This window comes from Anopheles coluzzii, chromosome 3 (assembly GCF_943734685.1).
Source record: "Anopheles coluzzii chromosome 3, AcolN3, whole genome shotgun sequence".
NCBI lineage: Eukaryota > Metazoa > Arthropoda > Insecta > Diptera > Culicidae > Anopheles > Anopheles coluzzii.
In genome coordinates, this window is record NC_064671.1 from 73,653,548 (window position 1) to 73,679,609 (window position 26,062).

At 45.4% G+C, this 26,062-nt stretch overlaps 4 protein-coding genes and 1 pseudogene across 4 annotated transcripts; 1 reads left to right on the plus strand and 4 right to left on the minus strand.

Moving 5' to 3' along the window:
- Positions 1 to 581: 581 nt before the first annotated feature.
- Positions 582 to 1,805, minus strand: LOC120959420 (microfibril-associated glycoprotein 4-like). The gene has a single exon (XM_040382790.2). The coding sequence runs from the start codon at positions 1,707 to 1,709 to the stop codon at positions 624 to 626; it is 1,086 nt and encodes a 361-aa protein (XP_040238724.2). The 5' UTR covers positions 1,710 to 1,805; the 3' UTR covers positions 582 to 623.
- Positions 1,806 to 2,311: 506 nt separating this feature from the next.
- On the minus strand, positions 2,312 to 4,312 carry LOC120958904 (microfibril-associated glycoprotein 4-like). Its single transcript, XM_040381970.2, has one exon. The coding sequence runs from the start codon at positions 3,429 to 3,431 to the stop codon at positions 2,400 to 2,402; it is 1,032 nt and encodes a 343-aa protein (XP_040237904.2). The 5' UTR covers positions 3,432 to 4,312; the 3' UTR covers positions 2,312 to 2,399.
- A 336-nt stretch (positions 4,313 to 4,648) lies between these two features.
- On the minus strand, positions 4,649 to 6,364 carry LOC120958905 (ficolin-2-like). The gene has a single exon (XM_040381971.2). It carries the CDS (start codon positions 6,256 to 6,258, stop codon positions 5,389 to 5,391), a length of 870 nt encoding a protein of 289 aa, XP_040237905.2. The 5' UTR covers positions 6,259 to 6,364; the 3' UTR covers positions 4,649 to 5,388.
- A 158-nt stretch (positions 6,365 to 6,522) lies between these two features.
- Positions 6,523 to 7,597, minus strand: LOC120959669 (microfibril-associated glycoprotein 4-like; annotated as a pseudogene).
- A 4,879-nt stretch (positions 7,598 to 12,476) lies between these two features.
- Positions 12,477 to 14,971, plus strand: LOC120959489 (SET and MYND domain-containing protein 4-like). The gene is made up of 3 exons (XM_040382925.2): positions 12,477 to 12,658; positions 12,729 to 14,217; positions 14,299 to 14,971. The coding sequence occupies exons 2-3, from the start codon at positions 12,746 to 12,748 to the stop codon at positions 14,651 to 14,653; spliced, it is 1,827 nt and encodes a 608-aa protein (XP_040238859.2). The 5' UTR covers positions 12,477 to 12,658; positions 12,729 to 12,745; the 3' UTR covers positions 14,654 to 14,971.
- The last annotated feature ends 11,091 nt before the right edge of the window (positions 14,972 to 26,062 follow it).

A 26,062-nucleotide genomic window follows, 5' to 3' on the forward strand; every position in this document is an offset into this window, starting at 1 on the left:
ACCCGGGGAATTATTCGCATAATTTTTCTTCACTTTATCGGCCATGTTGCGCCCGTGTCGAGATGGATTGCTTGTGGAGCAGGACGGCGCACCGATAAAGGGCACGCCGTCACGAATTTCCCCGTAGTCAAGTCCCTTGCTGTGGTGGGGAAGTAAAAGTACAACCTAAAGCAAGTGTACATCCCGATGGAAAGGACGAGTGTTCCGGGACGGAGAGACAAATGTCCAGCGTTACAGCTGAGCCGGGGGGGAGGGGCCGGAACTAATCCCGGAGTTTGCTTGTTAGAATAGAGTGATGAAATTTATTGCATTCGCAGGCGAGATTAAGGACCGTGGCCGTTGCGCTACGGCCCCTGGATCGGAAAGAAACGCGTTTGCGTGCAGATAATGAGGATTTATCGCAGAGTTTTGCAAACCATGCCAAATGTCGGTTTTAATTGATCGAAATAATTTGCAGACATGAGAGCTAAGCGGGAGGAGCTTTTGTGTTGAAGAAGGTTTACAGCGAAGGATCGTCTTGAAAGTGAGACAACGCGTCAGGTTAGCTGTGATGGTGTTGAGAACGCAAGTAAAATAATCCCAAATCAAAAAGGTGTTTTTATTATCAAGCAAACCAGACCCAACTAAACCTCCCGGATCATCATTCTTGTGTATGCCAACCCGGTGTAAGATGATTTGTACATGTACCAAACTATGGCTTTTGCGTCCTCAGTATTATTGTAAAGTGCATTGAGATTTACGTTGAAGCACGCATTATACCACCACGCTCCTCGGCAATCCTCGGCACTTTTTTTACTTATATGGCCATCATTGTCCCGATCTTTCGTTGTAAATTCCATACCCTTGTGGTAAGTCAATCCATCATTTGCCGTTCCCGTGTAAGTTCCCAGCTTCTTTAGGCGATACTGTTCCGCCTCACTGCCAATCTTGAACTCACTGTACCGGGCGTAAATGTAGTTTCCTTCGAAATCTTCCAACTCTATCAACAGCTCGTGCGATCTTGTCGACGTCACGCGATGTAAATGCTCCAGCCCGAGCCAAAACTCTCCATCAACGCTTCCGAACCCGTTCCGATACTCGATCCAGTTGCGGTAAAAGTCCACCGATCCGTTAAATCGGTGCTGGAACACAAGCCATCCACCTCCGAAACGAGTCTGTTCGCAATATCCCACGAATGGTACGTCGTTCGCAGTAGGTTGAATTAGATACTTTCCCGATACTTTCGATGGCTCTTCCTTGCACGCACGGTAAGAGGTTTGCATCTTAGTGAACGGTGAACTGGCCCTGAATTGATCTCGATCCTTCTTTGGAGCTAGCGTTTGGATCTCCTTTCGCATCTGTTCGTGGTTGGCGCAGGCCATCTGCTGGGAGAGCATTTCATTCGACTGTGTCTGCAGTGTGGTCAGATTGTGGCCGATCGTTTGCGCCAGCTGACTGATGGCTCCAGACAGCTTTTGATCGATGGCCCACAATAAACCATTGGAAAGAGTTTTCTGCTCCGACAGCTTCTGTTCGATAGCCTCTCGATCTTCCTTCATGGTGTATTCCATCTCGATCAGCTTGCCCTGGATGTATTCCAGCTTCGCCGTTAGTAATTCGTACCCGTACCCGGTGAGGGAAGAAGTTGTCTCATTTTGCTCGACACCGCGCACTTTCGGTGCAGAAAACAAAACTACCACAAAGCACAAGAACACTTTATTAACGTCCATGGTCAGCTAGAATCAATTACTACCATGAAATCATACTGAACAAGCAATGCAAATGTAGCTTCATTTTATAGTGCTGCTGTACACTAAGTTATCTGTTTGGCGAACAGTGTAAACCTCATGGAATAAACGATCGGATGCGGTTACAGCAAGTGTGATAACGTATGCAAAACTATGCGATCTTAGCCTTATCAGGTTCACTTCAGCTGTCAAATCTAAAGTTTCAAGTTAAATGAGGTTAATTGTGACTGTAACAATAGTAACACTTTTCTACAAACGTTTCATATCTATGGTGAATGTAAATATTAATCCTCGTTGGTTCTCTTCTTATCTTGGATTGGATTTAAATTCGCTTCAAAAATTGTAATCTAATGATGTACTGCAAACTTCTCAACGTTTTATTGAAATTAAAATCTACTCAATTATCCGCGCTACAACTTTGAAAAGCTCAACATAAGCTTTGGGCCGTGTCTGTTAATCATGCTTGCAAAGTCAAAATACAAAACTGTGAACATTACCTATCTTTTATATGCAAACTGGGTTGAAACGCTGATTGCAGTTAGGTTTATTATTTTTTATACAAACACAGCCAAACGATAAAAAAACATTGAAAACGCCGACACCATGTCCAGTCTGACCTCGTTATATGATGTGTGAAAATATTTGTTTATTAAAATATTTTACAATTGTTCGTTAAATTTCACGAATCAACATTCTTGTGTATGCCATACCCAGAAAGCTTGATTTATAGGTGTACCATACCACAGCTTGAATATCTTCACCATTCTTATAAAGTCCATTAACATTAGCAATGCAAATGTTATCGTACCACCACGCTCCCTGGCAATACACAGCAAGGTGTGTCGTTGAACTGTTATCATTGTCCCGATCTTTAGTAGAAAATTTCATACCCTTATGGTGGATCAATGAGTCTCCTGCCGTTCCTGTATACGATCCCAGCTTCTTTAACGAATATTGCTCCGCCTCACTGCCGATCTCGAACTCATCGTACCGTGCGTACTTGTAGTTTCCATCGAAATCTTTTAGCTCCACCAACATCTCATGCTCTCGTTCTGAAGTAATCTGATGCAACTTCTCCAAGCCGAGCCAGAACTCCCCATCCATGCTTCCGAACCCGTCACGGTACTCAGTCCAGTTACGATAAAAGTCCACCGATCCGTCGTAGCGATGCTGGAACACAAGCCAACCACCACCGAAAGCAGTCTGCTCACAGTAACCCAGGAATGGTTCGTCGTTTTCAGCAGATTGTATTAGATACTTTCCCGATAACTTCGAAGACTCCTCTTTGCACGATGATAATGTGATCGTTCGAGCGTACAGAGCTGAACTGATTAGAAATCGAGCTACATCTCTGTTCGATGCTAGCGTTTGGATCGCCTTTCGCATGCGTTTTTGATTGGCTTTAGCTGCCTGCTCATACAGAATCTTATTCGACTGTGTCTGCAGCGCGGTCAAATTGTGGCCAATCGTTTGGCTTAGCTGACTGATGGCTCCAGACAGCTTCTGTTCGATAGCCTCTCGATCTATTTTCATGGCAGATTCCATCTCGATCAGCTTTCCCTGAATGTATTCCAGCTTCGCCGTTATGATTTTGTAGTCGTACCCGGTGAGCGAAGAATTTGTGGCATTTTGGTTGTTACCGCGCACTTTCGGTGCAGAAAACAAAACTACCACAAAGCACAAGAACACTTTATTAACGTCCATGGTCAGCTAGAATCAATTAGTACAATGATTTTGAGGAATGATACTGAGCAAGCAGCGGCGTATGTAGCTTCCTTTTATAGTTCCGCGTTTTTAGTTGATTATCTGTTTAGTGATCTGTTCTATTCTCATGCATGTAACGGTCGGTTCGGATGTGGTCTCAAAAAGTGTGATAACGTATGCAAAATTATGCGGTCGTTGCCTTATCGGTCGCTTAGCGAGCTATTTTATTTGTGCCGATTTATCTCAAATTTTAGGGAAAGTAAGGCTGTTAATGTAAATACGACCTTTTCCATTAACGTTTCATATCGCTTATGGTGGTTTTATAGTAGCGTGTTCTCAAATGTCAGTTGATTAATCATTTATCATCTTTCACAACATCCTGGATAGTTACTTGGTTAAAAGGTCACACACATTCAACTTTTAATAACTGGAATAGAAATTAACTTCAACAAAAAATATATGTTCTTCTACACCACATCATCGGTTGGTTCTGCGATCGTTGGATGACATGAAAATTGACACATTTTTGTTCAAATCCTACCAAAAATGAATCATATAAATCATTACCAGCAAGCTCTCATGCATTGGACACAATCTCTATGTGCGTTTTTTCGTGGAAAAATTTACCAAACGATAGTAAGCACGTGGTCTGCGAAGGTGGCTTGAGATTGCTTAGAGATCTCGCATGCAACCTTCTGCATGCCAGAGGTTTCGCAATGGACAACAAATAAATACGTGCTCTAAAAGATATTTGACGGTCGAAAAATAGCAATGACTCCTCGAGCCAACCGCATTTTAACCGCATCTTTACTGATTAGGAACGGCGATGCAGCCATGTGACCAACGACAAGTAGTCAAGTATTCCTTCAGTTGCGTAGCATTAGTAGACTTTAGTTGACTCAATGCCACGCACTTAACTTTAAAAGTTAGGTGAATAGTGAAGCAATGATGCCAACTAATCAATTACATTGTAATATTCGGCACAGGTTGCAATTGTTAGAGCAGCGGTGCAGAAGGATTAAACATCACTCGCGAGGTCAATTCGTCAAAAACAAAGCATTAGTTTCGGATGATCACTGGGAGCCATCAGGGCTCCAGGTAACGAGTGGACACAATGAATTAATTTAACATATTTGTGTTGTTTGTGCGAATTACGATAAGACTTAAACGGCTCCACTGAACCGTGTCACTGTGCGTACTGTGTGTAACTGAGCAGCTCTCGGTCTCATCTTACATCTTTATTTATACGATTCATTTCCTTTTAGTTAGATTTGGTTTTACTTTACTTTCTATTTTGTGTCAATTATGCTGAATGTCAAGTTTTGAGTTTACATATGGTTGTGCTTATTATGTAAGGTCAGTTCTTGGTTCTGACGCTTACGCGGTGTTTTGTTTCCTACGCTTACGGTTCTGTTTGTACACACGAGGTACGGTGTCTCCTATTTCATTATTTATTAACTTTTTTTTTTTATTTCTCGTAAGGACGGCCTGGTTGGCCGTATCATTAATTATTTATTATTTATTAACTGTTGGTTGCTATTATGCAATGCTGTGTTTTTACGCTTTACCCACTTGAAGCGTTTTGTGCTGGGTAAGGTTTTTTCGCACCTCCGGGGTTGTGTGTCGCTTGTGTGTTTTAAGTGTTTTTGGATAAGGGTTTTTCTGCTGACTTACAATTCCTGACGTAAGGTTATTTATGTGGTTTGGGTTGTGTTGGTATCTTGAGTGGTTGGAATTTGGTCTTTTTGTGTGTTGTGTTGTGTTGACAATTTTGTGTTTATTAAGTGTAATAAGAAATGTGTGTGAACTGATTGAAAACAGTATAGCATGTGCATGTGCATGCTACAACATATTATATATTTTCTCACTAATACATGCAATGAAACACTTGGTTTAGCAAAAGACGCTTCTGTTTTACTATTGTAAAATATTGTTTCTAACAACAGCGCCTTATCGGTTATGTTTCCCGAATCAACATTCTTGAGTATGCTAAACCAATAGATTTTAATTTATAGTTGTACCAGAACATGCTTTTAAAGTCCCAAGCATTCTTATAACGTCCATTAAGATTGGACAGGTGAAATTCCTTGTACCACCAAGCTCCCTCATATTTCTCAGCACCATTCATACTTCTACTTTCATCATTGTCCCTATCTTTGGTTGTAAACTTCATACCCTTATGGTACGTCAATGAGTCACCTGCCGTTCCTGTATACGATCCCAGCTTCTTTAACGAATATTGCTCCGCCTCACTGCCGATCTCGAACTCACTATACCGTGCGTACTTGTAGTTTCCTTCGAAGTCTTTCAGCTCCACAAGCAGCTCATGCTTTCGTTCTGAAGTAATCTGATGCAAGTGTTGCAAGCCAAGCCAAATCTCTCCATCGACGCTTCCGAAACCGTTCCGGTACTCTGTCCAATTGCGGTAAAAGTCCACCGATCCGTCGTAACGATGCTGGAACACAAGCCAACCTCCACCGAAAGCAGTCTGCTCACAGTATCCCAGGAATGGTTCGTCGTTTTCAGTAGGCTGTATAAAGTACTTGCCCGATCTCTTCGATGGGTTCTTCTTGCACGATGGAAACAAAACACTCCGAAGATTTAAGCCAGAAGTAAAACACAGCTTCTGTTCGATCGTCTCTCGATCTTCCTTCATGGCAGATTCCATCTCGATCAGCTTGTACTGAAGGAATTCCAACTTGGCCATTATTATTTCGAAACCGAACCCGGTGAAGGAAGGTTTTGTGCCATTTTCCTCGACACCAAACACTTTCAGTGCAGAAAGCAAAACTACCACAAAGCACAAGAACACTTTAGTTACGATCATGGTCAGCTAGAACCTAAGAACCGAGGAATGGAATGAAACTGAGCAGGCAAAGCATATGTAGCTTCCTTTTATCCACGGGTTCAGCACATCAAACCAAGTAGATTATTTTTTTTTGCAATCTTTTTTCTGCTTTGTTTTTATGAATGCGGTCTTACAAAGTGCGATAACATATGCACAATGCCAATTTATGCGGTTCTCCGTATCAGTCACTTAGGGAGCTGTTTTTGGTCGTGTGATGTTATCTGAAGTTGTGTATTTTACTTTATTGATGTAAACTGCGTTACTTTTCGCGAATCAATATTCTTGAGTACGCTAAACCCATAAAGGTTGATTTGTAGTCATACCAGTTCATAGATTTTGCATCTGTACTATTCATATAAACACCATTTAGATTTGAATTATAACAATTTCCATACCACCATGCGCCCTGCCAACTGGTGGCACAGTTTCCACTTATATTGTCATTGTCTCGATCTTCATCCCCTTATGGTACGTCAATGAGTCTCCTGCCGTTCCTGTGTACGTTCCCAGCTTGTTTAACTGATATTGTCCTACTCCACTGCCGATCTCGAACTCACCATACCGAGCGTACACGTAATTTCCATCAAAATCTTTCAGCTCTACCAACAGTTCGTGTTTTCGGGCTCTAGTAATCCGATGCAAGTGCTCCAAGCCGAGCCAAAATTCTCCATCCACAATGCCAAACCCATCTCGATTCTCGGCCCAGTCGCGGTAAAAATCTAGCGATCCGTTAAACCGATACTGAAACACAAGCCATCACCCTCCGAAACTAGTCTGTTCGCAATATCCTATGAATGGCTCATCGTTTTCAGTAGGCTGCATTAAGTACTTGCCCGATCTCTTCGATGGGGTCTTCTTGCACGATTGAAACGAAACACTGCGAAGATTAAAGCCTGAACTGATCATAAACTGAGCGAGGTCTTGGTTTGATAGGAGCATTTGAACATCCTTCCGCAGCCGTTCGTAATTAGCGTTGGCGATCTGCACTGTGAGTATTTCATTCGACTGAATGTGCAAAGCCATGAAATTGCTAACCATCCTCTGGTTTAGCGTACTGATGGCCCCCGTAACCTCGGATAGATTATGACGAAGCGTTTGGCTCTGCTGGTTCATGATCGACAGTATCCATTCCGACACGTTCTTCTGATGTTCTAGCTTCTCGTCGATGGCCTTTCGTTCATCCTTTATCGCAAAGTCCATCTCGGTAAACTTGTGCTGCAAATAGTCCAGTTTTGCTATTAAGGTTTGATATTCAAACCCTTCGAGGGTCGATTCGGTGACATCTAGTTCGTCACCGTGCACCGCGGGGGGAAAACACTATCAACCCAAGGCACAACGGCACTTTAAAGACATACATGATGGAATAATGCTAAACAGTGACAAATGCAGCTTCGTTTTATACTATTGTAGCGGAGAAGAAGCAGAACTTCGAGCAAGATATAGGAAGTAGGAAACTTATCACCATTACAATGTTTCGTCGCACGATGGGTTCAGCGAGGTTAATTATAAATTTAAAATAGCCTTCACGCCTTATGAGCCACATACTTCGCTAATAATAAAGTGTAGCATACAGAAAAGAAATCCCCTACAACAACCAAAACACGCGCACGGCCAGCGTATCAATCTAATGATTGCAGCTCATCCAGTTTTGTTACTACGGCCAAAGGGAATCCCCCAAAAAGTGTGAGAATCACAATTTCTCAACGTCACCACCCTTTTCGATAGTGAAGTTGTCGCTTGTCACTGCACTTGTTATCTCGCGGTTTGGGAGAACAACTCGTTCGTGGCAGACTTTTTTTCTGTATTTCTTACAGCACCGCATGATTTCGTACCAACAAGCAAGTGAAGAAAGAAGGCAACTCTTGTACCGTATCTCTTCCATCCACAAACACACAGCAGGGACGGGAATTGCGCTGAGAGATTGCCTTTCCTTAGCTGCAGCACGCACGTGGGCGCTTCATGGTGCATCCGCACACGCATCGCCGGTGTACGGATTCCGTTGCCAAAAGGTACCGTATGAGCTGTGGTCGGTTGACGATATCAAGAAATCGTCACGCTCAGGAAACTCATATCAACGATAGTGGGTACGCAAAAAAGAAAGAAAAAATATTGCACCTCTGCTTCTTGAACGTCGTGCAGCAAAAGCCCACGATAGACTCGAACGCCTGGAGGCCTATCGCACTGGTAGCATCGCACACCCGATCTGGTGTGATGCGTGCGTAGGCTGCAGAATTGGTATCGTACGGTGAGCTAATCCCACCGGTGGCGAAGATGGCTCTCCATATCGACCAAACCCAGTCTGCTGTCACTTGTGGACACTTGTCAGCACGTTTATCGATGGGATGAAATCGGAACAGTTCCCGGTTCATGGGAAGGCTTTTGTATGGGAAGCAATGCAATCTTTGTTCTTCTTTGTGACAATTTCTTCCTCTTTTAGTTCTTGGATGGCAGTCTTGGCGATGGCCATGAAGGCCAAAGCCCGATGCGTTGCAATAAAAGCAAGAGTTTGATTCGCGTTTGTATCACCGTTCAGTTTGCATCAAAAATACAGTGTCTCACCAAATTTATATATTTTTGCAGTATATATATATATACAGATTATCATAATACACAAAGATTAAATTTAAGTAAATTAATAAAAATCGAAATGATTCGAGATTTAACAACACTTATGATTACACCTTTGCAGTCATCATTTAGTTGTCTTTAGCAACAAGGGTCATTGGCCTTCTTCACTTCCACACATTCCAATGGCATTGTACATTAGTAATATCTCATAATTGTAATCTTCTTATAGATGTACGTTCAATTAAGTGAGCCAGTTAAAGCGCCACCGAAGGCATCAGTGTAGTGGTGGGAGCTCGGAATCGGACCTACCCGATTCCGATTCCGTGTTCAGAATCAATTCCGGAGCCGATTCCGATGCTGGAATCGATTCCGATTCCGGAGCCGATTCCGGAGTCGATTCCGGAGCCGATTCCCGAGCCGATTCCGGAGCCGATTCCGGAGCCGATTCCGAAGCCGATTCCGGAGTCGATTCCGGAGCCGATTCCGGAGTTGGCTCCGGAGCCGATTCCGAAGTTGACTCCGGTACGAAATCAGTCAGGGAATCTCCATGAGAATGGATCTTTTACAAGTAAATTTGGATTTTTGCGGTTATCAATACGTAGTATGATTGGACCCAAACGCCTTTTTTTATGGCGATGCCGAAACTGACTCCGTTTGGTAGCCGATTCTAATTTATGAGCCATTTCCGATTCGAGAGCCGACTTCGATTCCGGAGCCGATTCCAGAGTCGATTCCGGAACCAATTCCGATTCCGGAGCCGATTCCGGAGTCGATTCTGGAACCGATTCTTATTCCGGATCCGATTCCGGAGTCGATTCCGGAACCGATTCCTATTCCGGAGCCGATTCCGGAGTCGATTCCGGAAACTGATTCCGGACCTACTATCCGGAATCGATTCCAGAAAACTGCGGAGCTAGCCGGAATCGATTCCGACAAAAACTTCATTTTCCTCATCACTACATCAGTGAACGTTCGCGTAAGTTCCGTTTCAGACCGTAAATTAATTAATTAATGTGCTTCGGACAGAAAATACGCAATTTTCTTTCTTTTTAGTGAAATTTGGTACACTGGAGATTTTAATGTACTGGCCGCTCACTTTAAATTCATTCATTGATGTATGGAATCAGAAGAATTTGATCCTATCTCTAGAATTCTTGAATCTCCAAATTTGCGTAACTCGGAAGCAGACTGTCCTGCAAACATCATTTCTTCTAAATTAATCCAGTTGTTCTATCTTATTTTGTGTCATCTCTCGCTTTTGAAGTAAAGCTTAACGCTATTCAAACAATAAATAATTTACTCCCAATGCTACACAAGAACACATATCTCCTTTATGCTTCATACCACCTTTCATGCAACCAAATTGTCCACTCTAATCTCCCGGGATTAGCAAGTGCCATTTCCCTCCGATTGCAAAACACTTTGATGCTATTACACTTCATCGTGCCAAAACAAAACATGGAGAAAGAAACATGGCTTATCGTGCACAAAGACACAGACGTACTTCTTTTGATGCTAGCGGCACATGCTGCTGCTGATGATGATGATGATGATGATGATGCACCAACGGTGGTGCACCGTTTCGAGTGGCACAGGAAGAAACAAAAAACCATTCATCACTTATTCATCACCAGCACTAGGGAGTGGTGGGTCGGAGGCGAGCGTGATGCCCTTTTCCACAACGGATGCTGTCCACCGGACCCGGTCGCACCCTACATAGTGGTCGTTGTTGCGTTGTTGCTGTCGTGGTTTTTGGAGGGGAGGGGCAGAAAATTAAATGATTGTTTCGTACCCAACACCTTGCGATGCTTTGCGTTAGCTTATGGTTGGCTTAAGACGCCAGAACACACACACAAACTTCGGGAATGCGAATGGTTTGCTAGAGAAAACGGGATTTCCCCTATCCCTTACACTGCTCGTTAAGGGCTGCTTGCCCGGGTACCAACTAGCAGCAACGAACCCTTTCATTAAGGATTTCCGTTTCCCATTTTTGGGTGCTTGACTACTGATTACGGTCCCTTCAGGTCAAGTGTGCCATTTTGGCGTGTGCGGGTGTGAAAACCCGGTAAGGAGGAGGTGGAAGCGAGGATAGGGATTTTAATTCCAAAGCATGCATTCCCTCCCTAAGTCAATCCGTGATGCGTCTCCCAAAGTTCTCGCTCCCTTTTCGTAGGTCTTTCCTTTGCCACCTTCCCAAAAACCGCACAGTCAGTCCGGTCGGACGGTCGGTAATCTCTCACAGCCGGGGAATGTGTTGTGTCGAGGAAAAGAAAACACTTCCCCCACGCAGCGACCGACCACAGCGAAGACAACCGGCCAGCCAGCTCCGTTTCTCTGGCTGCGATTGGAAAAGCCGGTCCTTAAGGGTAAGATAATTTTCTCTTCGGGATTTCTATTATTTTCCTTTTGCCCTTCCCTCGGTCTTACTTCGGTTTCGAAAGACTTGCTTAATCGACTCCAACAGCCGCCACCACTCGCAGCAGCAAACCATATGGAGCGGATAGTGTTACAAGCATCATCATGGGCCCCCTCCCTAGATACTACTGCGGACACGACAGGAATTTAATCCGATTTGCTTCGATTCCAATCGCACCACCAATACAGGGAGCGAATTTCTTACGACCAAGGGCTTAGCTAAGCCGTAAGCCGAAGCAGGGGAGTGAGCGGGGACTGATGAATTGTGTACTATTTAATTTACTGAGCGCATTGCTCGCTAGATGCAGCACGGAATGGCTCAGGAGGACCGTACCGAAGAAAACAAAGCAAATTATTTTGGTGAGATTGCATTCCATTGTGGCTTGTGGCACAACAACTCTTTTGTGCTTTAAAAACGTTGAGAGTTGATGCGCGAGTTTATTTTATTTTTATTTTTAAGTCCGCTACCCGCCAATGGGCTTTGTAAACATTGCATGCCAAATTCTACTTGCACATTAAGACCATTGAACCGTTTGTGTGGAGCCATTGATTCGTTGCCGGCTCTAAAGTTGAACCGTCAGAAGTCAGAGTCGGCTGGAGTCAAAGTAGGCCGGAGTCCGAATTAGAAAGAATCATTGGGCGTCAGTGTCGGCTGGAGTCGAAATTGGCCGGAATTATTTGGAACCGATGAGTATCGAAGTCGATTGGAGTCGGCTGAACCCATCTAGAACAGACCAGTGATCTGCTTAAAGCGGCTCATAGGCCTCTTTACTGCCTACATTGTTGTGTTTTCGCCATTTTCATAAAAAAAAAAAAAAAAAAAAAAAAAAAAAAAAAAAAAAAAACATTTTGCTCGTTACACCAGCTCCGAATCCACCTGGTACCGACCGATTCCAATACCACCCAATTCCGATAGATTACGATTCCGATACGTCTCAGTAGAGTTATGATCTAAACTACCCTCCAGAATCGGATCCGAAGTTCTTTTTAGCCGGAATGGATTCAACTCCGGATTTTCTTTATACTTTGCACATCACTACATTGCATGCGGCAGAGCGGTGTCCGTGCCCTAAACAAGACATGATAATTATTATTTTACATCAACATAGTTTACATTGCATAGTTTAATTCGATATGATTCTATTTGTCCCGTTTCATCGCATAATTTGGTAGCAAACGAGAAAACCAGTCACTTTTCCCTCGAAAATCGAACCAAAACAGCAACTTTCCAACTGAACAATTAAATTGTTGTCCAAACGACGGATGTCACTCGCGCGCTTGTCGCCCGAAGAGCAGCCATTTTGAGCAGTGCGCAAACATCGCAAAGCATCACTACCAAAACATTCCAGCGAAAAACTCTCGACGTGTCGGTTGTGAAATAGAAAACGGCTCTCTGGTAAGAAAACATCTTATCAGCATCGAAGGTGTAGTGATCGATTATAATTTGGCTTTTTATATCCACACAGAGCTCTACCGCTTTTTAATGGCCAATAAATACTTACTTATGGAACGTGTGCATATGCCCACCGTCACTGGCCTGTTCCAGGAAATGTGGGAAAGTACGATCAAGGGCAAGCTGGAAGAGGCGGATAAAAAAAAGTCCGACAATAATTACAGTGTGGTACAGCTGCTGCTTCACGAAATCGGCACCTACTTGCGGTCCTACCCGTACCGCGAGCGGCTTTTTCTGCACCCCGACCTGAAGGACGAAGCCCGTGCGGCGGTCCTGCGTACCAAGGGGAACGAGCTGTTCCACAAGCGGGAGCGAAAGTACATCGCTGCCACCGTCTACTACAACGAAAGCATTGCGCACTCGCCGAAGGGCTCGGAAGTGCGAGCGATCGGGTACGGCAACCGGGCGGCCGTCTGCCTGCAGCTGGGCCGGTATGAAGATTGTCTGGCCAACGTACGGCTTGCGCGCGAATCAAACTACCCGGCTGCGCTGATGGGCAAGCTGACGATGCGTGAAGTCGCGGCCCAGAGTATGCAGGCGAGTGCCGAAGCAGCGCGCCGTTTTGCAGACGACCCCATGGTACCGGAGGACCAGCACGCGCAGGAGTTGAAGCTGAGCCACCCAGCTCACCCGACGGTGCCGCAGCGGGTGGCGGATCTGCAGCTGTGCAACAACCAGCAGTACGGTCGGCACGTGGTGGCTACCCGCCAGCTTCGGGTAGGCGATGTGGTAATGGTTGAAAAACCGTACGCAACGGTGCTGAGCGACCACATGAAGCGCGTCCGGTGCGCCTTCTGCCACGCCGAGGAACCGTTTCTGCTCATCCCGTGCGAAGAGTGCACGATCGCCATGTACTGCAGCCAGAAGTGTTTGCGCACGGCCTGGCAACAGTACCACCGCTACGAATGTCCCATCCTGAACGACATGCGCACCATCGGCACGGAGTATCTCGCGCTGGCGGTGCGCACCGTTGCGATAGCGCTGGCCAGCTTCGACCACGATCTGGAGGCGCTGCGGGCACATTTGAGCCACCTGGACGTGTCTAAAGTGAACGCGTTTGAGATGGACTGGCGCGCAGCGTCACCGAGGACGGTGTACGAAACGGTCTACAGCCTGGCCACCAACCAGCGGAAGCGTGCCCGGAAAGATTTCGCCCTGAACGTGCTGGTGGCAATGATCACGCACAAGCTGCTGCTCAAGCGCACCCCCGCGGCGCAGGTGTGCGGTGCGGATCCGATCCTGCGCAAGACGCTGCTTAACCTGTTGCTCCACCATCTGCAAAGCACGATCGTGAATCATCAGTTTCTGCACTACATGGACTACCTGGCGGAGCAGGACGTTTACGAGCCGGATGAGTATGCCATCGCCTGCTTTCCGCTGCTGAGCATGCTGAACCATTCCTGCGCACCGAACGTGAAGCGCATCACGATGCGCGACGGACGGTGCGCCCTGGTCGTGACGCGACAGATCGCCGACGGTGGGCAGCTTTTTGACCATTACGAGTAAGTTACGGTTGATGGTGAGGTTGACAGGAATAATGCTTTAACGGTTTTCACCACACAAAACCACTAACCATCTTTCAGCGTGCACCACTGGATGATACCGCGCAAGCAGCGGCAGAAAATCTTGAAGCAGCTGTACAGATTCACCTGCGAGTGCGAAGCCTGCGTAAAGGACTATGGTTCGTTGCTAACCTTCGTTGATAAGTACTCCAGCCCGGTAGAGTTCATGCTAACGGGCAGCATATACGCTAGATTGATGGTGCAGAGTGAGGAAGAGGCATTCAAATGGTTGCCACTGCTGCAGGACTACATGAACTCGGCGGGACGCAACTATCCGACCAGTGTTAGTGTCGTCTCGATGAACCAGCTGATACACTGCTATCAGATACTTCACACCTACACATCGTGGATATCGATGTGCCGGTATGGGCTTTAATGTTGTGTAGTGAAAGGAGGGTTAAGATAGAGAGAAAGAGAGAGCAGCTGTGCTATAGAATTGCACCATGATCGAAAGAGGAAAAGGGAGCAGAGGGCACGACTCCTTTTTAGAAGGTTGAATTAGAATTTGTTTTCGAACGTAACAATTGGGCGCCATAGAAGGGACGTCTTGCTGAAACATTAGAGGGTTACATTATTTAGAAATTTCGTATCGACACAAGATAAAATCTTACGAAAAAGGGAGTACGAATAACCCGTTAGGATTAAATTGATTTTTTACGAATAGAAATAAATATTAATTCTCCATCGAACTTAACTCAAACCCCTGTCTTGACACTTTTATCCTGTTCATAGAAAACGAAGTAGTTCGGCTTTTTTTCAATTTATCCCACCTATTGTGTTTTTAGAAGCTCGCTATTGCATCACGATTGCCATCTGTGGCGCCATTGCTGAAAGCTTTACAAAGTAGATTCTATGGTAATCTTCAAAATATAGACAGGATCATTAATCGAACCTTAGGTTTCGCTGGAACATGAACAAAATTGGAAAAACGATGGATAAGAATCAATTTACTTGAAAAAGAAATTCTGTACCAAGCTCCTCTAAAGCATTTTGCCATGCTCTGATTCCATAAGGTCTTGGATTCGGGATATAATTGATCATCTGCGGATACGCTTTCGAGATATATCCCACTTAGCACCATCTGCACTAAAATCGAATCAAAAAGCCACACGTTTGCAGAGCAAAATCTGGAAAAGAGCTGTGCAACCGCCCTGAACACGCCACCAGCGTAACGGACAATTTAAATGCTGTCAAACGGGCGTCCGAGAAACGTCAACATTGCAATGACGCAGTATAATCCGGTATTTTGAGCGTTCAAAAGCACTCCTCCAGCAAATGTGGCCACGTTTTGAGCGTTTGAGTGGAACTGATGAAATCGGTGCCCTAAATCACTCGTTTTGTGCAATTAGCGTACGGTAAGTGCATTTTTTTAAAGTGTAAATACGGCCACTGGGTATGAGCAGTGTGGAAAGAAAACGCTTACCAACCTTCCCTTTGCCGGCTTCCTTTTACTTCAGGTGGTGCCTCCTTCCCCACCCCAAGCGCCATGGATCTTAAGCTGGCCGGAAAATGCAATCTGCTCGCGCCGTTCGAAAAACTGTGGCAAAGCCAAATAAAGTACCTCGCCGAGCATGCGTTGAGCTGCTGTTTGGCCAGCTGCACCACCAGCGCGGACGCGCAGCGCGTGCGGGAGCGTTTTGTCGACCAAATCATTATCCTGGTGCGCAGCGGTGGCATCCGCGACCAGCTGAATCTGGCGCCCGACGTGAAGGGGCACGTGGCGGCCCTGGCGTACCGCGCGCAAGGTACCGCCCTGTACCACCCGCGGGTGTGCAATTACATCGAGGCGCTGAAGTACTTCAACGCAAGCATCGCCCACACGGAGCTGAACTCGGTCGACCGGGGCATAGCGTACGCGAACCGGTCGATCGTCTGCATGGAGCTGCACCAGTACGAGGACTGCGTGGCGAACGTGCGCCTGGCCCGCGCGTCCAACTATCCGGTCCGCTTTCTGCCCAAGCTGGCAGCGCGTGAAGCACGCGCCCAGCATGCGCTGCAGCGCGTCCGGACGATCAACGCGCGGAAGCAAAAGAACGGCCACCGGTCCGCCGAGCGCAACTGGCAGCAGCAGGAGAAGAAACAGCCGACGGCAGCAAACGGCGCGGAGGAACTGTCGACGAAGTTGGGCCCGCATCTGCACGGGCTGGCCGTGGTCGAGTACGAGCATCTGTACGCGCGGTGCAACTATTGCCACAGTCGGCGGCTGTTTACCTTCATCCCGTGCGAAGGCTGCACGGTGGCCATGTTCTGCTCGGTGGCGTGTTTGACCGAGGCGTACCGGAAGTACCACCGGTACGAGTGCGGCTTGGTGCGCGATCTGTGGAAAATCGGTGGCGCCGAAGCGGTTACAGCATTCCGGCGGGTCGCGGCCGAACTCGCATCCTTCCCCGATGTACCGTCGTCCGTCGAGTATCTGGAGCTGTTCGTCGCTATGAAGGGATACTGTGCGGTGGCGGATGGATTGGAAGGAGCAACGGTGCAGGAGAACGACCATCGCCAGCTGTCGTACCGGATTTTCCTCACCGACATCATCCATCAGCTGATGGTGGAGCGTACGGTGCTGAGATTTTGCTGCATCGAGGACCCTCGAATTAGCCGACTGTTGTTTGAATTGATCCTTTACTATCTGACCAGCTGTGCAGGTAAATATAGCGCAGTGAAATGCTCTAATTGTAGAGTGTTACGCATGTTTCTCTCTATTTTCTGATTAGATTAACGCTAACTAGAATGTTGTTCGCCGAGGATCGTAACGGCAGGCCTCAAACGTTTTTCACCATTCAACATGCAAAGGAACAGTGGTACAGGTACCACACACACGATGATGAAGGATTCTGCCTTAACCTATCTAGAGCAGAAGGATTCTGCCTTTTTATTCTGTGAAGACGTTACAGACGACGATACAGTCATTAATGATAGGGGAAAAATGAGCTTTCCAAACAGTTCTAGGAAAGTGTTTAGATGTAAGTTTTGCGAATGTGCCTTGCGTCGTTAGTTTCCAAATTCCAAATCTCAAGTCATTGCATTGTTGCAATTGAAATAGTTGCTCCAAAAAGCAGATTTTATTCTCAAAAGTTCATTGCATACGCTTGGATGCGATGCATAAACCAACAGTGGAATTAAGTGATCTCTATTCCACTAGCATTTTTTTCTAATTGCAATAACTTGCCATAAATCGATCAAGTTCACTGTGTACGTGTAATGACACTTCACTGATATGATGACCAATAGGATTTAATTTCTGCCCAGCAGGAGGCACAAAAGACAAGGGTTTTCGTTAAGATTCGATAAGATTGCTAAATAGATAAAAGGGGGGCAAAGCTACTTCAAAATAACAATACCTCCTGTATGCTCTGGTATCAATATAATATATTCTTATCCACTTAGCTAGGAGAGGTTTTAATATACATAGTTCTCAGTAATTTTTCTAAAACAAAAGGAGCTACATACTTCTACCCTTTGAAGACGCTCCACAGCCATGTTCACCTCCAAGATACGAAAATTAAAAGAGTTTGGATATTACCATCACGACTCTCATCTAGGTGTGCCATGTGTTTCACAAGTGCCTAACCTAAAAAGCCAAGAAAATCTTTCGTCCACCTGCTAAAAAGAAGATATTACAGTATGATGGGGAGGGGGGTTCGACTGACCCCCTCCCCCCCCTCCCTTTTTTTATTTGGAAATATTTGGAGGATACTGAAATGGCCGAAAAGGGAAACCAACACACAGGTGTGCAAATAGAGAGCAATAAAGAAGGAGAAGGAGAAGTAGAACCGATCTAATGTTGAACGGAAGTTGGCAAGAAGCTTGCACATGGCGGGAATAAGTTAAACACTACTTGAACGGAACGGACAAAGCGGATTTCTTTCACGAAGACCGTGTGTGTGTGTGTGTGTGTGGGGGGGGGGGGGGGAGTATCATCCTGGCACCGCTGTCACTCGCCACTTGGATCCTCCGTACGAAAGAAGACATTTTGGACATGACTGCCCCATCCGAGCAACCCGATTTCGTTGATGTTCGGTACGTGTGCTCAGCTCGAAAGGTTGGTTTTGGACACTTTTAATATTCTCTTTTTCCGTTCCATCCTCAGATATCGCCCGACGAATCGTTTCGAAACTCTCAAATGTTATATAGTGACACTTATAGTCGTCGATGTCACTCACTCCGATGTTTGCGTTTGCCTAGTGTCTGGACGCAGTGGAGAAGCATATTTGTTCATACTCCCAATGTGTGTGGTACGGCGAAAGACAAAGAGACTAGCTCAAGAAATCTCTTTGAAGATAATGGAGCTGCTGGAAGGTGTGTGCACAGTGACAGCACAGCTTGAAGTCCGCCAAAGGTAGGATATTATTGCAACCAAACTTTCCTACTTGTGTACCAGCATCATCAACAACCCTCCTCAACCCGTACCATATAATTGAATCAACAGGGTCATAGCTACTTCAAAAACTTTTGTGATACTTCCGCACAAATTCGATTTATTGTTGGTTGTTTTGTGCACGTTTTGTGTTGAGAATTGTTGTTTAGTTCGCAACAAACACCACCCCACACGTGGAGGAGAGATCGTATGACAACAAAGCCCGACCGCACACACACACCCACACTTAACCGCCGTTGTGTGGTGTGCGAATAAAAATGCATCAACTATTGTGCACCACCGCCTTTGGAGATGGGATGCACTTTAGATGAGATCACGATTTCAAGCCAACGAGACCGGTACGAATGAAGGCAGCTGAATAGCTAAGCAGCATCAGGAGTAACTACTAGGAGCACAGTGGGCAATGTGGATGATGTTGGAATTGCTAAAACTGGTGTAAAGCTTTCCCACCCAACCACATCCCACATGCGAGGACACACACACACATCTCTGTTGATGGATGATGTCCTTAAGTAGGAGAATTGGAGAAAAAAGGTGAATGAAAAGGCACTACTGGCTCGGCTTTGACTTGTCGTAAAATCTCTCTCTAACCCCTCGTAAAGCATTTTTATTTCTATTTTCAAACCAACTGCTATGGAAGTACATTTTGAGTTTCTCTGGAAAGGGTTTGGTCAGGTGTGGCGATGGGGTAAAAGCATCCGAAATGGCGATGCACCGAGAAAAAACCGGGGTGGACTGATGTGCAGGGAAAATCCGACCCGATTCCGAGGCATCTCTTCAAAGGTGATCTCTTGCGAAAGGATGTTAGACGTGTGTGTGTGTGTGTGTGTGTGTGTGTGTGTGTGTGTGTGTGTGTGTGTGTGTGTGTGTGTGTGTGTGTGTGTGTGTGTGTGTGTGTGTGTGTGTGTGTGTGTGTGTGTGTGTGTGTGTGTGTGTGTGTGTGTGTGTGTGTGTGTGTGTGTGTGTGTGTGTGTGTGTGTGTGTGTGTGTGTGTGTGTGTGTGTGTGTGTGTGTGTGTGTGTGTGTGTGTGTGTGTGTGTGTGTGTGTGTGTGTGTGTGTGTGTGTGTGTGTGTGTGTGTGTGTGTGTGTGTGTGTGTGTGTGTGTGTGTGTGTGTGTGTGTGTGTGTGTGTGTGTGTGTGTGTGTGTGTGTGTGTGTGTGTGTGTGTGTGTGTGTGTGTGTGTGTGTGTGTGTGTGTGTGTGTGTGTGTGTGTGTGTGTGTGTGTGTGTGTGTGTGTGTGTGTGTGTGTGTGTGTGTGTGTGTGTCTTTGTTGTACGTGTGAGACGGAATCGTACGGACTAACTGTACTTGGGACCGTTCAATGGGCTATTGTCAGGATAAGAAGGTTTGCCATCTCTCCTCCACCCTTTGTTGGTTCTTTGTTCGGCTAAGCTCCTTTTGGCGTAGAATTTCTTTCTCTCTCTGTGTGTTGTCATGTTGATACTTATCGATAAACTTGTTCCGCAATCAAACTTTGTTGACCTGCTTTTATGAAAAGACCAGAGCCATGAAGCATACGATGCCTGCTCGTCGGAGGGATTATTCTAAGAACGAAATTGACACCGAGCAATTCACAACTGGAATCAAACTGGAGAGCGTGGGAATGATCCTATTAGAAGCAAAACGTACTTGTTTAAACAAATTTTTCAAATGTCCCCATTTTTATATGTATATTTCCATACGTTCGGAGCCCCAACGCTCGAAGCTTCAAGTGAACGCAGCGTCGTGTGTTTGAAATGTGCAAACAAATAAGTGCCAAAAACTGTCGAAAATGGAATCTAAACGTCCCTACAAGAGAGAAGCAGAAAAACGAAATGCAATGGAGATGAGCGAGTTTGGGTAAATTGAGTCAAGTCGTTTCCCTTGCCTTGCCATCGCCTTGGCGCACTAATGCAGTTTGGGTTTTGCTTTCTTTTTAGGACAGAACCGACTGGTGGCTGGTTGACTGGTGACATCGGTTGCCCCGAAGAAGGACAATTCTTGTGCGTTCCCCTCGTATTTTCGGAGGTGCCGTCACTATGTGCAGCAATGTGCGGGGCAGGAGATGATGTACGTAGTACGCTTTTGCCAGTGTGCAATGCGCTATCAGCCAGCAGTCAATCCAGTGTCAACCACTGCCAAGACAAACATATTCCCATCCTTTCTCCTCGGTGACTCTAAAACCAGCGCTTCTCGTAAGAGTGTGAAGAGAGTTGAGGTTTTGTTTTATTTGTTTTGTTTTTGACTGCATATCGCATGATAGAGTATGGGTATAAGTAGGGAATAAGTAGCATTACCGCCATATCGCTGTAGCTGCCGTTTTGGTGACAGGAGTGTAATGGCGGACCGATTTGCATCTGGTACATTAAGTAGAGCAAGTCAGCGCAATTCGATGTGTGTAAATATTATCCTTCCGGTCGGAATCGTTTTGCCCGACTGCTCTCAATTGCGAAGGTATAGAAGTAGAATATAAGGTGTGTTTTTAATATTATCTCAGTGTCATTTAGTGCTCAATAGAGTATTTTCAACATTTAAAATTGATATGCAAAATTGTGAGATAAATCAAAACGCCAAAATAGGACAGAGCACGCCAACGCGTCCCTACGCTCTTACAACCCACTATTTTTATAAACAAAATTCTTAAATTAAACCAAAGTAAAACCAACGCTCCTTTCACAGTCCTTCACAGAACGCAGAACAGCGTTCCCCCCAACCTAATCTGGGAATGTGTTTCGAAATTCAAAATTAAAATAGATGTGCTCTGCCCCAAAAGTACATTTCTTTCTACTGGTTTGACGAAACTGGTACGAAATTCGACGAAAGAGGGAACATTTCGCTCGTTGAAAGGCAAATCATTTAACTTGTCTGTCTTTAACCGTGGGTGGGTGCATTTTTTTCTGTTTAATTTGCATCTGTGCAAACAATCATCAGACACGAACGAACGGACGTCCTTCGTTGCCTTCTGGTGCCGGGTGATTCAGGGAAGAATCCCAACAAACTGAGGGAGATAGGAGTTCGCTATAGAGGTCGAATAGAATGTATTTGATGAGACAAGGGCACATTCTATCGTAGAATGGAGCAATAACTTTGTGATTTCCTCCAACGAGTCCTTACACATGGCTAGTGTGGTTCCTTTTTACTCGAAGTGAATGGAAAAGCGAATTAGTCTAATATCGAATTCTCGCTCCTGTATTGTTGGCGAATTTCTGGCCACGTGGGCCCTCCTTTCCTCCAGTATCTGCTCCCATGCCGGAACTTCCGGCAGACTATTGCATCCGGTCGCGTTCGCGCGACTCCACAGTGGAATTGAAACACTTTCCCTTTATTTTCCCCACCCCAACGTTGAAGTTGCGGTTTATCTCGTTCGTCGCTTTCGCTGGAATGTCTGGAAAGTTTTGGCGGCGCTGCGTCAAATCAAACCACCTTGCCACCCTTCCATTGACACTGACGCCGAAATCAGCCGTTTAAGCATTAGTAATTAAAGGCGACGCGGGGCCTCTTGTTGGCATCCCGTTCTGAATCTTCGCATGGTACGATTTTGCTCACCGCATCAGAATTTCACTAATTGTGTGTATGTGTGTGTGTGTCGTTATTTCAATTGAAGCGCCTTCCTTCTGCCGAACATCTACTCAAAGACGATACTAAGGTAAAGCGTGGCTGCGCGCAGTACGCAGCCATTCAGCAGCCGGTTCAGCAATGGCTGCGTGCTAGCGTAAAACGTGATTTGAAATTGCTCCGGAGGATGGAAATTTCCGCACGTGTTTGCGAGTGGAGAAGCGGGTGGTGGTAGGTATGTGTGGATGGCAAGATTTCACACTTCATCGAACGGTATAATCACCTGATGCGGGGAGGCGTCAGACACTGGCGTCACACAAAGTTGGGGCTGCAAATTAATGTTACATTCCCCCGCCCAATGTGAAGAAGCTAGGGTGGAAATGGTATGTGGACTTGTTGTTGGCCTTTCCAATACAGTGCAGATAGTTATTGGGCGTCTTATTGCGAACGGCACAGGAGGATGTTTGGAGTTTGGATGAGCAAGTCACCATATCACTGCTTTGTTCTCGAGGCTATGCATATATCGGGATGATGGTCCTCCCCTTCTTGGAACGGTTAAAATCGATCGGACACGACACGATGCAGCAGCTGATGGTGTAAAGTTTACAGCATTAGTCCGATAAACTTCATCCTCAACGAAGGCTGGATTGGATGCGATGAGTCTTCCTCCTCACTGGATGAAATTGCACAAAATATTGTCATTCATTAGTTAACTTTTCGTCCTGCTTAAGGTGTCCATTTTGAAGCAGACGAAGAAATTCAACAAAGATTCGTTTTTTCTGCTTTAAAAAAAACTGAATGAAAAACGATTATTCCGCATTTAAAGTAACGCTTCCGCCCTTAACGCCATGAATGACGTGTCCCGTACGTTTTCTTTAGAAACCCGTGTCATCCATTCATCAGGAAAAGCACAGAAGAAGTGCCGTTTCGCATAATTTACGATGTGGTTCGAAAGATCCCGCCCTCAGAGCAAACATAATTAGATCCCGATGGGTATCCGCTTTCCTTTTTTTATGTTTGCCCACCATCCATTCCGGCGAATCGTTTGCGAGAAGAGTTCGCGCGCGCAGTGAATTTGTGGGTGCTGACTGGCCACCGTTCCCTGTGGTCAAGCTCAGCACACTGTACAGCCTCGGCCAGTCAGGTCGGTGTCATCGGTTGTGATAAGATTTTAATTTATGACCGTACAAAACACACACACACACACACACACAAGCCGTCCTGAGGATGTACCTTAGTCCTTAGTTGAATGATTTCGGGGTACGCCGGAGCTCCGGTGTAGGTTCCTGTTGAATAGCTCCGGTCTGTGGGCTCTGTCTAGTATCGGATCTCGCGCCTGCCAGGGCAAAACAATGGCCGGCAAACGATGCGATGGAGCGGGCTGTAGCGGGTCAGCGCGCTAGATGAATCCATTGCCAACACACCGCCTGTATGTATGCGCCCGGAAACGGAAGAGATTTTGCACATTTGTCAAAAGGATGCAACGAATCGGAATGACGATGCAAGCATCGGGCCAGCAGCGGGCTGCCATTTTCCACACTCAATCGGTAAAGTAGTAAAGGAAATGGTAAGAGAGGAGAGGGTGAAAGTGATAGCGAGCGAGTTGTTGGTTGATAAATTACTGCAGACCAAGTGAGACCGCAATTAATTATAAACCGAACAGTCGGGCGTCACAGTTCCGTGAAGTCGCCTTCCGCGTGCTTGGTGGAAAGAGAGAAGGGAGCCTTTTAGATATTTGAAAGCCTTGCATCCTACCTAGGCCTGAGAAAAGGGGGGGCGGGTTTTGATGAGGATGCCATACCGAGCTAAAGACCTCTCCCAACCCTGGAATGAGCCCATAAGTCAGGCAAACGGATCCGGTGGTATTACTACTCATCGAAGCTCATCGAGGCGCTAAACGATGACAACACCGTTCGAATCGTCGTGTTGCAGTGAGAATGTATTGGCCAGGAAAAGGGACTGAGGCCAGTAGGATTCTCGGAGTTCTTGCCCCCGGAGAACGGTGCACACAAATTGATTGTTTGCTCTGAATGCTGTGGCCCCGCATCGTGTCTCCCCCGGTGACATTCGGTCCGAAGAACTCATTCAAGTGGACGAAGATCGTTAACGGACCTACAGCGATGTGTTGGTGGGGTGGTGTCCGATGTCCAACAAAATGGGTCCTTAAAGTCTGGAGATGCTCGTCTTTAGTATGTTTAGGCGTTAAGTGTAGATTGTTTGTGAACTCAATGTTCAGAAATAACAAATCTTCAAACTTCTTTATGGATAGGATGCTGAAGCTAGCTGAAGTACTTCCCAAATCAAACGGCCCACGATCAGCGGCGGGTCAAGCCTCTCCGAGGCCCTAGGCGTTATGGTAGACGGGGCCCCTTCACCAAATCCATCGACGGGGGGGGGGGGCTTGGTGTACGAATCATACACTGCAAATTTTATAAGTTTGCTGCAGTTAGATTTTTTACTGAAAGCTATTGAGTAATACATGGTTTTCTCGTTTCACTGAATATCAGTAAAACAAATTACTGAAAATGCAGCTATTTATTCTGTCAAAACGACATTTCTGAGCTTCAAAAGAAAACATAATGCGATGCCCACTTGCTCGTGATGAACAAACATTTGATTTGGTAATTTTAGGTGCGTATTCGGCTTGCGGAATTAACGTTTTGGTTGAGAAAAATCTTCACACCACTTTGCTGTTCTTGCTGATATTTCATGATAACCGTGAGTGCGTACCAAATCAACAAACTTGTTTCGACAAAATACAGTTCACATCTGTATAAATCTTTATGAAACAGAGATGAACAAGAGCAGCATGGACTGCCACCCGCGCAACAATAAAAACTCCAATTTCAATACTTTTTTTCGCCAATTTTTAATCGATATCAATGACTAAACAATCAGTAATATCAGAAAGGCTTTGTAGTATGTTCAAATTTTGGGTACTGTGGATACTGTTTCGAAGCGGACTTTCGACACTTGATCGTCTAGGCGATCATAAAAACCTTTCGGACGTTGGAGTTTAGAGGGATTACCTTGGGTAGGAGGACATAACTAAACTCCTTAAATGAGAAGTCGATAGATGATGGATGGGCTTAGTCCTATCCTGACAATCCGAACAAATCTGACCTGCCATGATCGGAGTTGGTTTTATCTATACTCAAAAGAAGTTAAAGGTCGGAAAGTTATCGTTTTCGCTAAGCTAGTTACATTTGTCTTTTATTGACAAGAACGATGGTTCTAAACGATATTTTCTTTCCTACTTTACAGTTTCTAGCTCGTGTTTCATAATACGGACGATTTGATTTAAAATCATCATCGTGAGCATAACATGAAAACAATATTTTGCTTTTACGTTGGTGTTTACCTTTACAATGAATACTGAAGTACCGTCTTGCTTCGAATTACGGCCACTTCATTTTCAATCGGTCAGAGCGATAACTTGTTGCACGCGGGAAAAACAATATTTTCATTCGAAAGTAACTGGAAATACCTTGTATTGCAGTATGTTTGTCTCAAGTAATCCACGGACCACAGGTCGAGCGGTGAGGGCCAGGAGAATGCATTTTTTTACACATATATTATTATATTATTACAGTTAATACCCAAATAACTGGTTTATGATATTAAACAATGCGATTGGTTATTGGTTTTCTTAAATTATTATATCATCCAAGCAAGTTTCAAATTCATTTTATTAAATAACTAAAATTGATTGTAAAGATTCTTCAATTAAGAGTCTGCAGGATACTGTGCAAAAGTCATAAAAAGTTCAAAACAATTAAGCAAAATCGCAATATCGCTTCTGAATGTACCCTTCCTTCCATGTTGCAAAATGTTTTCAGGATATATCTGAAGATGGTACAAAAACCTTAACAGCT